General features: G+C 41.1%; 1 protein-coding gene across 10 annotated transcripts in view; it reads right to left on the bottom strand.

Moving 5' to 3' along the window:
• Nucleotides 1-12,809, bottom strand: part of LOC119437638 (protein spitz-like) — a 190,847-nt gene that overhangs the window by 167,175 nt on the left and 10,863 nt on the right. For all 10 annotated transcript variants that reach the window (XM_049660083.1, XM_049660080.1, XM_049660084.1 and 7 more), the window contains exon 2: nt 9,983-10,095. In XM_049660083.1, the coding sequence (XP_049516040.1) occupies nt 9,983-9,995 (13 nt within the window). In that variant the 5' untranslated portion in view covers nt 9,996-10,095. The remainder of the gene's footprint in view (nt 1-9,982; nt 10,096-12,809) is intronic.

The raw sequence follows: 12,809 nt of genomic DNA, 5'->3' as shown, positions 1-12,809 counted from the left end.
ACCTGTTAACCCTTCAAGGACACGGCATATGAAAGAAATACTTATTTTTCATTGAAATGTGCAGAATACACCAATAATAAGGATATTCAACGAAAAGAAAAAATATTTTGTGGAAACTCTTTCAGCAATAGGTTTGTTGCTTGCAGGCAACACCAGGCAGAGCACCAAAAGCAAGCTTTGTATGAAACTAGTTCTAACAGTTCTCATCGTATGTGAAACAGAGGTGTACATTGCATTTCCTCTACATTACTAGTGTGATACAACTGCAGTTTGGGATTTTGCCTAAATCTTTCTCCTCAGACCGTGCTTTCAAAAAAAAAAAAAAATCAAGCCACACACAAAAGTACTACTTCCTGGTTTTCTGTTCCTGATCTAATTCAACAAATGACGCTTGCTGCCTATCATTCAGTGTTTTCCAAAGACATTTAGCCAAGAACTCCATTTTCAAAACTGAAATTCGACAAGAAAAATATGTCTTTGGTTTGTTGGCTGAAGGTAACACTCATCCATAAAGGGGCAAAAAGAAAAAAAAACTCATATAGAAGATACAAAGCCCATATGTAAAAGCTAAGCCAGTAAGCAAAAAATCTTAAAACCATTAAAAAGCAAAACCAATAAAAAACAGCTAACTAAAAACTAACCAGTTAACAATGAAAATGATAACGAATAAATGTGAGAATGGCCCAACAAGTGATGATGCACAAGTGCATCTTCTCTGATATCTAATATCTTTGTCAAGAAGGGCGATTGATGAGGGGCTGGAACATGCTGTGACCTCCTTGTTGATAGTATACATACACTTTCTTAATCTCATGCCACTGGTCCCAATATTTCCTTATTGCACAAAAGAGATCAAGAATGGGCAAGCATCCACACAACCTGCAATGAAAAACCAGGGTACTGCCTGCTGTTCCTTTCTATTAAATATTCGTAGCTCACATCCTGTCCTGAAGGTGGGCATCACTGCGGAACAAGTGGCTCATGCTACATGGCCTGGGGTGACATGGCCTGCAAGCATTAAGTGCCACCAAAATGTGCATGCTGTAATGTGCTTTGTGCGCTGTTGCAGTGAGAAGCCAAGTGAACTGAACTTTTAACTCATGCCTGGATCACGCACTTGCACCATACTGAAGATACCGAAACGAGTTCAGATTTTGATGCAAAACATCTTTAATATCAGTCAGCGTGGGTCACTTGCTAAAGCCCCTCAAATGTAATGAAAACATGTTACAGCATTATTGCTTATATCTTTGCAACCATATTACCCTGCGCAGTACTAAACTCAAATTCCCACACTGTACAAGCACATGAACTGCCCCTCTACTGTTTTCTTCTGAGCTGTCTCGAAGTAATGCATTGCAAGTAGCCCTAACAATATCGTCAAAAACTACTGTCACTACCAGCCACATGAGTATAGAATAACATAAAAAACACACACATAAACTGGCATATTGATGGCAGTGACATACATGCATGAATGCATGCACACAAATGTGTGTGTTTTGTCACTCTTATCAGACTTGCACGTAACAAATTACATGAAATCAAGTACTTGTAATCAGTTAGGTCTTTTGGTAATTTTGTAAATTAATGATTACTTAGCTTACACCGTAATGCTCACTGTAATTCAATTGCTTTTTTTCAGCGACCAATTACATGCAACCAGTTACATTTTTCGCGAAACAAGCTTAGCAGGAGAAGCAGCTTTGAGCCCTTAAATTTGACCAGAACTACAGCATCCAAAGGGATGAAAACATGTACATGGGTTACCGTCCTTCCACAATCAGGGTCCTGCAGCTATGCCACGATCACCTGAACATGGCAGATTTGAAGATATGTATGCTTCTCTTGGAAGTCCAACCTCTGAGCTTATCTCTTATAATTTTTGTTTCCTCTCTACCACTACTGGAAGCGCCTTTAAGCTGCCTTCATAGGCACTATGAAGTGCCTATGAAGGCAGCTGTTTAATGCATCTTCGCTTCGTGCTGTCTATGACTTGTCTGATAAAGACAGAAGTTTTGGGCCGTTGAACGCATATGTCTCCATCTGTTTCATAATTACGCGATTTACGTACACCTATTTTTTCGATTGTAACACACAAACAGTACCATTAGGGTTGAATAATATGTAGTTTTATAATGCATTACAGATTTGGCCACCTTTTCAAGGAACGTGAATGTTTGCTGGCATCAGTTACAATTAGTGCGCCAGGTGGAGGTCCACCAGATGTCGGCCGACAAATTAAAATGGTGCTCCTAAGGCTTGATAGCGATGGGCGCTACGAACGTTGATGCCAGGGAATTACCTATGGACATTTTTTCAATTTTTCACTGGCCTTATCAAAAGCGCATTCCTCTAGTTCCAGCAACAATGAAGAGCTGCACATCATAGAGGACCCAGGTGTTCATACATTACAACACAGTCCTTCTCTCCAGCATGCCCACTGAGTGAGTTTTCAGTGCCGCTCTACAGATGTCCTTACGCGAAAACGAAGGAAGATAACGAAATAAAATTTTGAAAAGCAATTCTTAGTGAAGATAAATGTGTGAAGGGCTGCAGAGGATGCACTGAAAGAGCCAGGCCAACTCGTTCTATTTAGTGTATATGTGCAATGTAATAAAAGAAGGGAGGAAAGCAACGGTAAAGTAATCAATTACCAGTTTTCAAAGAAGTAGCTGCAATTATAATCAGTTCCTTTTTTTTTCTGCGATGAGTATACAAGTTTGCTTATCATCCATCATTCACAGCCAGCTGATACCGTTGATAACATGGGTGGAGCATCACTTTGATCACTAACTGATGAAGCACGAAAAGCGTGAAAATTAACAGCATAAAAAAAACGCATCGCTACCAAACCGCAGCCTGACTAGGTCAAAGGCAAGCGTATGTGTGTGCAGCAACACATTGACAAGCTTGGACCATACTCTCAGACAATCACTTTCGAAGATACTTTACCTTTCACAATATTTTGCGGGATTAGCACAGCACGCATTGATGGCAGACAGCGTTTCTGGCCCTATGATAAGTTAGCGTGCTTGGCACTGCGCCAAGAATGCCATCACTCTTAGACGCCAATGCATGTTGCGTTATCAAGCAAAATTGAAGGTATCCCCGTAAGTGACGATCTCAGAATATGGCACGCCGTGATTTATGGAATAAAGTCCCTTTTTGTCTGGCAAATTCAGTATTTCAGACTCCCGACTGTTTGGACTTCTTGGCGGTAACTGTCGAGTGCAAAATTATCAGTCAGCGATTGTATATCATAATGCGTGTGACAATGCTAGGGCTCTTTCTTGGTGGAATTTTCAACAAAAACAGCTTCTCTGAGCATGGGCTGAGATATTGGAGCATGTTCATTAAATACTTGTTCATTGGTTATAAGCATCGCCTTATGGAAATCACTGCAGCGGCGCAATGATCCCAACCACCCACAATCACCACCGCAAGTGAAATGTTATGCATGGGCAAGGAAAGTAACTCCAGATATTCATCACTTCCTATGGAAATGCACAGGGCTAAATACATTCTGGGAGAAGCACCAACTCAAGGCAGTGACATCTTTCAATGACTGGATCCGACTACAGGCTAACGTGAAAGACAATTGAATTAAAATGGAGCTTCACATGTGAAGTTTACATAGTGGGCCTACTTAGCCCGATCTCCCTTAATCATTTCCCCAAAACACCTCAAATCATCGTTTAAACTGGCCCTGAAACATTTTATCTCGAAGCTGAGCAACACAGTAAAATGACTGCAATGCATTCAAGGAATATGTTCCCAAATACATTTTTTTAAGAGGACCTATTACAAAGTACGTTTATCTAGGTCAGTTACTCACAGGGGACCCGGATCACGAGAAAGAAATTTACAGAAGAATAAAATTGGGTTGGAGTGCATACGGCAGGCATTGCCAAATCCTGACTGGGAGCTTACCGCTGTCGTTGAAAAGAAAAGTATACAATCATTGCATTCTACCGGTGCTAACATATGGGGCAGAAACTTGGAGGTTAACAAAGAAGCTCGAGAACAAGTCAAGGACCACACAAAGAGCGATGGAATGAAAAATCTTAGGACTAACGTTAAGAGACGGGAAGAGAGCGGTGTGGATCAGAGAACAAACGGGGATAGCCGATATTCTAGTTGACATTAAGCAGAAGAAATGGAGCTGGGCAGGCCATGTAATGCGTAGGATGGATAACCGGTGGACCATTAGGGTTACAGAATGGATACCAAGAGAAGGGAAGCGCAGTCGAGGTCGGCAGAAAACCAGATGGGATGATGAAGTTAGAAATTTGCAGGCGCAATTTGGAATACGCTAGCACAAGACAGGGCTAATTGGAGATTGCAGGGAGAGGCCTTCGTCCTGCAGTGGGCATAAAAATATAGGCTGATGATGATGATGATGATTACAAACTACGGAATTGCACTAAGTGGGGAACAAAGCAGATACATGGCACTCACCGCAGCATCACTAATGCCACATATGTTGCTCTCATAAGCAAATTAACCGCCTTTTCTTCTTGACTTTATAGTGAGCTTCAATGCTTTGTGCTCATTGAAATGCATGTCCTTTGAATTACATAATTCATATGAAAGTTTCTCAGAAAGGTATTTTTTACTTTGCCAGTGACACAAATTTGCCACTAAACACAATTAAGGCAGAAGCAATGTATTTTTTGTGATATCCATTAATCACTCAAGCGTCCAACAAAGATGACGCTTCTATTTTGCCTTGGGAATCAGTTTTGATGGGTTGTGCATAGTAATAAAGCAATGTTTAAAATTAGGAGCCTACCTACCAAAGTATCTATCAACACGCTCAACACCATTTTGCATTATACTCATAGGCTTTTCGGCTCTGCACACCAGTTTCTGAGAAAATACAGTAAAACCTTGCTATAACAAAGTTAAAGGGGGAGGCGAAATTACTCAGATGTATCCATTTCGTTATATGCATTATGGCCCTTTAGTGCCACATATGCTCAATGTGGTGCACAACTTTGAACCATGCATATAAGAAGACGACGTCGCGGCCCGCAGAACCGCTACACGGCCACGTATGCAATGAAATTTTAATAGAACAGCAAAAGAATCTTCGGCGTGCGCAACAGTACTACTTCATCAGGGGTGGGAATGCCCTAAGTCATCTTGTAGCAATTTTTGGCGCAGATAAAATTTCATTCCGGAGCAGATTGGAGCGGACAAGTTCTGATTTTGGAGCAGTATGAAGTATGCAAATTTAAATTTAGAGCATTATTATAATTAAGTGGGGTAACAGTTACAAAACTTTGAATTCTGCAGCATTAAAGAAGTGTTGAAGAGCAGGCTAAAGGAATTTTTCGTACTATTCTTGTATTAAGTGCTGGTGAAGTGATTAGAGGTGTTTTCAAACAGAAGTTGTGAAGAGGTTAGGTTTAGTAAACATGACAGGGGTTTATTCAAAAACATTTTGAGGTAATGTGACAGCCCCAACTACCTCAAACCAAGATTCTGCACGTGACTGACTTCGCTTTGCCACTCACTAGACTGACTGGAAGCACCTAGACACCTGGAGTTAACACTAAGTGATTGGGCGTAAGCTCCCCGAGTAAGCTAAAGGGGGCGAAATTCCTCCCGTCTTGGCCTCTTCTTTTCCGAGTCCCCTCAACACACATGCCTTGCCTCGCCGCACACTGTTCTCTCAGTTTGCGCTTATAGATCACAGCGATCACGCTGCGCAGTCAATTCAAAACAAAGACCACGAAAATAAAAGGTGCGGCTGGCAGCGCACATTTCCATGGACACCAGCACAACTATGCGACTCAAGCAACAGGGAGGCGCAGATAAGCACCAGCCCTCTGTGCCTGCCCTCGCTCGCCGGCTTGGGTGGCAAGGTAAAAGAATGTTGCTACCTTTGGTTTTATTCACCGACGATGATTATGGGGCGGTGATAAACTTTCACCTGGCCTGCTTGAGCTAATCAATTAATCTATAGATATTTATCAGTCTAGCATCTTGTCTACATCTTTTTAACCTTTTCTCTCTTCCTTAAAACTTCTACATCTACCTTGTATAGTTACCTATGCCTGTAATGGATCCAGTCCTATCGATTTATTCCCTGCTTTTTTTCCCCCCACCAATCTCTAAACATCTCTTGCTTATCTCGACTGCTGACCAGATAATGCTTCCCATCCACTTTAATACGCAACCCTTCTCGAAGTGGGACGCTTCCATGGGCCTCACTGGATGAATACCTTCGCATTCAATTAGGATGTGCTGAGTTGTCTCTAGATGCTTGCTGCAGCACACACATGCCTCATCCTATTGCGAATATTTGCTCCAGTATGTTTTTGTCCTTGGAAACCCACTCAGGCCTCAACAGCAAGGCACTGCCCTTTTGTGTTATCATAGATTTTCCTTTCTAATTTCTTTTTTGTCATTCTTGTAAATCTCCACGGTCCTTTTTGTTTTCATCCTTTGCATCCACTTTATTGTCTTTGTTTCTCTCACTTTATTTTTGATGATTCCTGGTTGTCTTCTTACACTTTCAATAACCCTGTACTTGGTTGTAAACTTTCTTGACCTCTTCCTCCACTCTGTGACCATGCTTTATAATAGATAATTGTGCACTTTCGCTGCCCATTCATTTCCATCTATGTTCCTGTGTATTTCTTCAAAACTAATTTTGCTCTGCGCTTCTCGAACTTCACATCAGGTCCAACCCATGTTTTCCTGCCCTGCCTCATTGGGGGTGGCTGTTCACGCCCATTAGCAACCAAAATATGAAAGTTGCTTTAACACACACTCGGACACCAAGAACACAATGACCTGCACTGCGTTGGCGATCTTTCGCTGATAACTGGCAAAGCCAATGCTGTCCAAGCTGTTCTGGCGCAGTGCAGTGCAGGATTCCCACCCCTGCTTCTTAGCATCTGACACGACTGCCTTTACTATAACTGCCTCCTGTTGCAATGTGATGGTCTTTCGTTTCTGCTTTCCATTTGGTTCTTCTATACCATTGTGAAAGTGAAAAGAAAAGGCGACACGGTCGAAGAACACAGCTTCAAAGCTGCAACGCGAACTAAGCCCATCGTGCTCGAGCAGCACATGGCATACAACACAGCACGCTGACTATGTAGCTTATCCAGTTCAATCCGCCACTCTCACGTGTCTCTGCTGAGTGAATGAGGAGGCCATCGAACCTTGCCGCACCGGCCTGGCTTGGCCAACTCATGGCCTCTGAGATAGCATTGCAGCTGCATTGCCCGAGTGTCGCGCCAAAGTGAGAGAGAGAGAAGTGGATGCACTGGTCTTTCGGACTGCCACGTGCACGCAGCAGCTCACCATTGCGCTTCCCTTTCTCAATGTGGCACGTCGCGCAGGCTGGCATAGGTTGGGTGCAGCCAGGTGTGGCTGCTGAGATTGCACGGGCATATTCAACACAGGAATGCACGAGTTATAAACTTCTACACCGAATGTGTGCTGAACGCCACGGAAAGAGATATATTCGGTGTGCAAGCTAGGATCGGGTATATTTTGGTTTCGAAGACAAATCTAGTTCGTTATATCAATTGGCAGGACAATTTTACTTCATTAAAACGAGGTTTTAGATACATGGATGCCTATGGGGATTTCTAAGGAAATAATGCTTGCTTTGTTATATCAATTATTTTGTTATATTTTGTTTCGTTATAACAAGGCTTAACTCTATCTCTAATTTATGTTGTCATCACCCACTTGCAATGAAACTTTGAGCAATACAGTAATTTACCAAACTTCCAAATGAACAAAATAAGCATTATTGTTATAGCAGGCTCTCACTGTAAGAAGTCAACGTAACTGAGTTGAATGGAATTATCACGGATCTGCTGCAAGTTGTAATTGTAATCAGTAACTTTGAAACTACTACCACAAAGACAAAGAGTAGCCCTAGATGCTTTGGCTTCTAACACAGTATCGACAAAAGCCAAAACAATCACTATGGAACTCAACGTCAATAATTACACGGTGAAAGAAATCACACCAGCCACTTTTCTTTCTTGTCATTTACAAAAGTGCCAACCTTCAATAGTACAAAAGTACAAAGGAAGATGGAGACTTGAAGTGATCAACAGTGGTCAAACGAAGGATGTCTTCAACAACACCCCTTGCTGAGACGTTGCTTCCAGAGACATACGTAGTTTGACCATTGCAGAACCTTCAACATTAGCCTGTAATGTTACTAAAATACTATACATGAATGTACAGACAGTCTCAGCAACTGCTAGCACTCTGAAATTGGACAGCCGAATAGAGTTGCCCCTTTCCACTTCCTGAATTTTGGAGCACTGGAATCTTAACAGACGCCCCAATCCTAGGTACGTGCAAGGGTGCCCACTATGAGGAATGGCCTAAACTTTTGGCAGCCCTTCCCCTAGGCAATTTCAATGGCTTACATTAGCTCCATACTGGTCAGCTGCAAATTTGCCATGCATTCATGGAAAATAACCTGAGTAGAAATGGCACTAACTACAAGAACACTAAAAAAAATATGTGAACAGAGCACAGTCAACTAACCTTTATTTGAATCATGCATATATACGTTGAAGGAATGAAAAGGCAGACGCCATCAGGTACTAAAGAAACACACAGAAAGCAAGCAAAGTAAGCTGGTACAAATCTTTTTATTGTTTTCTTTTGCTTCTCTGGTACCAGCTTATTTCTATAACCTTTCCATCCCTTAAATGTATGTATGTGTGTATATATATATATATATATATATATATATATATATGCCTGCACGATTCAAATAAACATAACCTGACTGCACTGTGTCTGCATCAATTTCAGTGTCCTTGTGATTAGTGCCATTTTTAACTGGTTGCCTGCCATGGCATCTCCATTCAACTCACCCAAATCAATACGATGGTCCACAATATTGCAGAGCATCTCAAACTGAGCCAGTGAAGCATATTTTGCCAGAAGTGAAAGAAATGGCCAGCTTACATTCATTATTACATAGCCTCAACTTCAATGTTGATGACACACTAATTACCTGTCATTCGTACTCATCTGTGAGCTGCACAGATGATGAGATGCTATGAGGAAAATCTGAAACCTTTAAACAGCTTTAGGGGGGTGCAAGGAGGGCAATTGTCCACTCAACTCCTTCATTGCATGAAAGCTATGTCTTTGGCATGCACCTTCATGCATGCTTAACGGATATACATAAATTGTAAATCCTAATGCAGCCCAGAAACATTCATTCACAAAAATGGTAGCTTCAACAGTTTTGGCAGAGGCCTCACGCTGAACAGGTATTACCCTAAATTTTCTGGAATATAGATGAAAGTGAATATTGCCTATGAATTTAGATTACTATGCTTCTTTTCAAAATTATATTTAATACCAAAATTATTCCCTAACTCAGCACAATACTTGCATTAGAAAGTAAAGCTAAGCAGTATTAAATTAAATCCAACTTTTCTAGCAATCAAGTGTGAGCTTATCTGTTAAATGCCCTTCACTGCAAATCTAGCATGTTTTTTTTCTCACTTCTTTTCTTTGTGTATGTTAATTCTAAAAACATGCCAGCTAAAGTGCTTACTTGCCTCAGTGCCATGTGACCCCACCTAAGCTGCAGCAGGATGTATACATTTATACACAGCAGCTGCCTATCCTCATGGCGGGGTCAAACCAATGTCACTATTCGTATAGTCACTACAAGTCCGGAATCTTCATGAACTAAGAGGAAGCAGGGCTGCAAGACCTTACAGTGACTGAAAATACTGCATATATTTTGCGAAAAAAAAAATTGCTAAAACTGCCTTAACTGTAGCCTGTAACAAGCATGACAGCGAATAGAAGAAATAACAGCACTTACATCATTTTCCCTCTTCTTAAGGAAACAAATTGTGCAGCCTAAAAAAAATGCTACATGCTGACTTTGAAAAGCTGTCCTCCTGCCCTCATTCTGTACTTTGATATTAGCTAATATGAATACCAACAAGTGTGCACCACTCACCGTTTAGCGCCATTGATGCAACGTAGAGTTGACCCAATTCTGCAGCATGATGACGGAGATGAAGTGTGCCTCTAGGTCCTACTTGTCAACCATGATGCTGGTGGGCAGAAATCCTGCAAAGACCAGCACAGAGAAATTTAACCACTGCATTGGGCTAATACACCAGCTGTCCCAACAAACTAGGCCTCAGGCAAATGGGAGGGGGAAAAAAAATGCTGGTCCATCCTAGTCATCAGTACTTTTTAGTGGAATGTTTAGTTATCAGTGTGTCAGTATGTAAGGTGTGCAAAGAAGCACCCAAATCAAGTGCTTTCCACGCACTAAATTTCTACGGCTGGTAAAAAATTCTATTCCACTTCTTTCCCTTTCTACACTTTATTAGTGGTCGAAGCGGCGCTACGCCTACATTATCGCCAGGATCGGGTGGTCATGAGAATACAGATGATAATAAAGGAATAATATCAAGCGAAAGGGAACTGCTGCATTATGCTAGCCTGCGTTCTTTATTTTAGAGAAGGAGGGGGGGGAAGGGGGGGGGGACAACAGACAGGGGGGGGGGGGGTCAAGCAGGAACACAAGATGGATGCACAGGGAAAAACTAATGTCAAGTAGTATATTATCAACTGAGGTGTTTAGATCCACGGGTTTTTAAAAAATTAACAAGTCTAGCTCATCATTCTACTTTCGTTTACACAATCATGAACACATTTCTCGTGCATCCATACCTCTGTTCCTAAACAGACATCACACTTCAAAGTTCTGTGGTCAGCAAATGAAGAAATAACATTTTTATTCCTTCCAGACATGTTTATCTGCAAGAAAATACCTTCGGACTTTGCAACCACTTTTCCTGCACTGATAGAAGCAAGTAAAGAAAATGCAGCCGCAAGCAGTTTCTTGCACTGTTTACAACAGCCGTGTGGTGAGGGCTGTTTCATTTCACCACAGATTTTGAGGACCTATTTCTCGGAACTGCTCTTGAGCAGAGGATTTCCATTAAATAGACATTACTTCATTAGTGCTCGGCTCCAATTGCACAATTCGAGCACAAGCACTAAGGTGGTTAATTACAAAGTTCATTAGTGCCGCTCTGTTATTTGGCTAACCTCACTCTGCAATTTGCCTTGCAAGTAGCGCCCACATCTTCAAATAAAGAAGCTGATGCGAAAGAACTGAGATATGTAGCACAGGAGATCTTTAATAAATCTGTTTAAATTAAAACAGATAACCTGGTAATTTTTTAACATGTATATACATGAGTAAAATTATGTATGTGTATACACATACAAAAGCCTACACTCAATAAAGTAGCAGGACAAAAAAAAATGATATATAGTGGATAACTAGTCGGAACAAACCAAGAGTAGATATGTAAAAAAACATCAAATTCCAAATTTATTAGTAACTACTACTCTACGGTATCACATTGTCAATTACATATACATTACACATAAATATGTACTACAAACGTCACCAAGACAAAATTTAGCAAAAATTGGTGGTACGCTTTGAAAACTCTGTGCAAAGTTAAATGAGCTGGGATCAAACACAGTCTGCAAAAAAAAAATCTTATTCAAGTGTTAGAGCGTGTGATATGGTCACTTTCAGCTATGCTTGCCAGTGTCCCAGCTGTTGGCTATAACAGGTTTATATTTCGTGGAAAGGGGAGGGGTGGGTCATGGTAAGTGCAGTGTACGACAAATGTTTACGTTCCTGGTCTAGTTGTAAGCGTTGCAAATAATTACTGAGCCGTCGTTCCCCCCCCCCCCCTATTTTTTATGCGTCATAAGGCGTTCCTAGTTGGTTTCAGCATTGTCATCGGTGAACTAAACAAGACACATTGTTTACATTTGGCGAAAATAAAGGGCCCGGTATGGGCACTATATAAATAAACTTCAAAGACACGGGACTAATTATGATATATGCAGTAAATTACACAAGCATGCGATCCGGAGCTTTATGACTGTGTTTTAGGAACAAAGCAGAATTTCTCCCGCTGCCCTGGGAGAACTGTGAACTCAACCGATATCAAATTTAACGAAATTTGATATCAATGTTTCATTTCAAATGGAAGTCATATACGGGCAATTGTTAAACTATGCGATATAATTACAAGAAACTGAAACCTTTATTGAAACTGTTCGAAAGGAACAGCTTCACTAGAAATTTGGTTGTAATTTTCCAATGTCACACATATCTGCTGTGTTTGTTTTCTTGCGAATACTGCAAGTTAATCATCTTGATTGTACTTCGTTCTGAAAAATCTCGACAATACTATTACCTTAACTAACGAAGTACAATTAATTGTTTCATTAGCAAAACTGTCTGTAACAAATGTGCATTTGGCATGTGAACTGCACTGCTGCTACTGGGTGGTATCAGCGACTTTTGGCCACTTTTTTGTCCTGGTCTTTTGTCCCTGCGTCATATATAGATGTCATATAGTGTCAAGAAATAAATGCAAATTCAAATAATTTCTCGGGCCCCCATCGTTCACCATGTGTAACTAGGTCTACGTCCGTTAAATATAAAAATAACTGACAGACACAATTCCAGGCTTTCTCACTAACTGTATTAGCAATTCGATATATATATATATATACATAGAGAGAGAGAGAGAGAGAGAGAAAGAGTGTGTCGGATAGCTCGTGGTTTGCCCCCCCCCCCCCCCCCCCTTGAGAAATAGTTGGTACGCCACTGAGTGCAATGAAAGAAGCAAGATAGACTCCAGATGCCAGCACATTGCACATAACAGCCATCACCCAAGACAAGAAAGCTATCTACAAGCCAACCTGAATCAACATCTACACGACACATCAAGCAAACA

Source organism: Dermacentor silvarum, chromosome 1 (assembly GCF_013339745.2).
Source record: "Dermacentor silvarum isolate Dsil-2018 chromosome 1, BIME_Dsil_1.4, whole genome shotgun sequence".
Taxonomy (NCBI): Eukaryota; Metazoa; Arthropoda; class Arachnida; order Ixodida; family Ixodidae; genus Dermacentor; species Dermacentor silvarum.
Note: the sequence above shows the minus strand (reverse complement) of the source record. Positions and strands in the feature narration are given on the sequence as shown.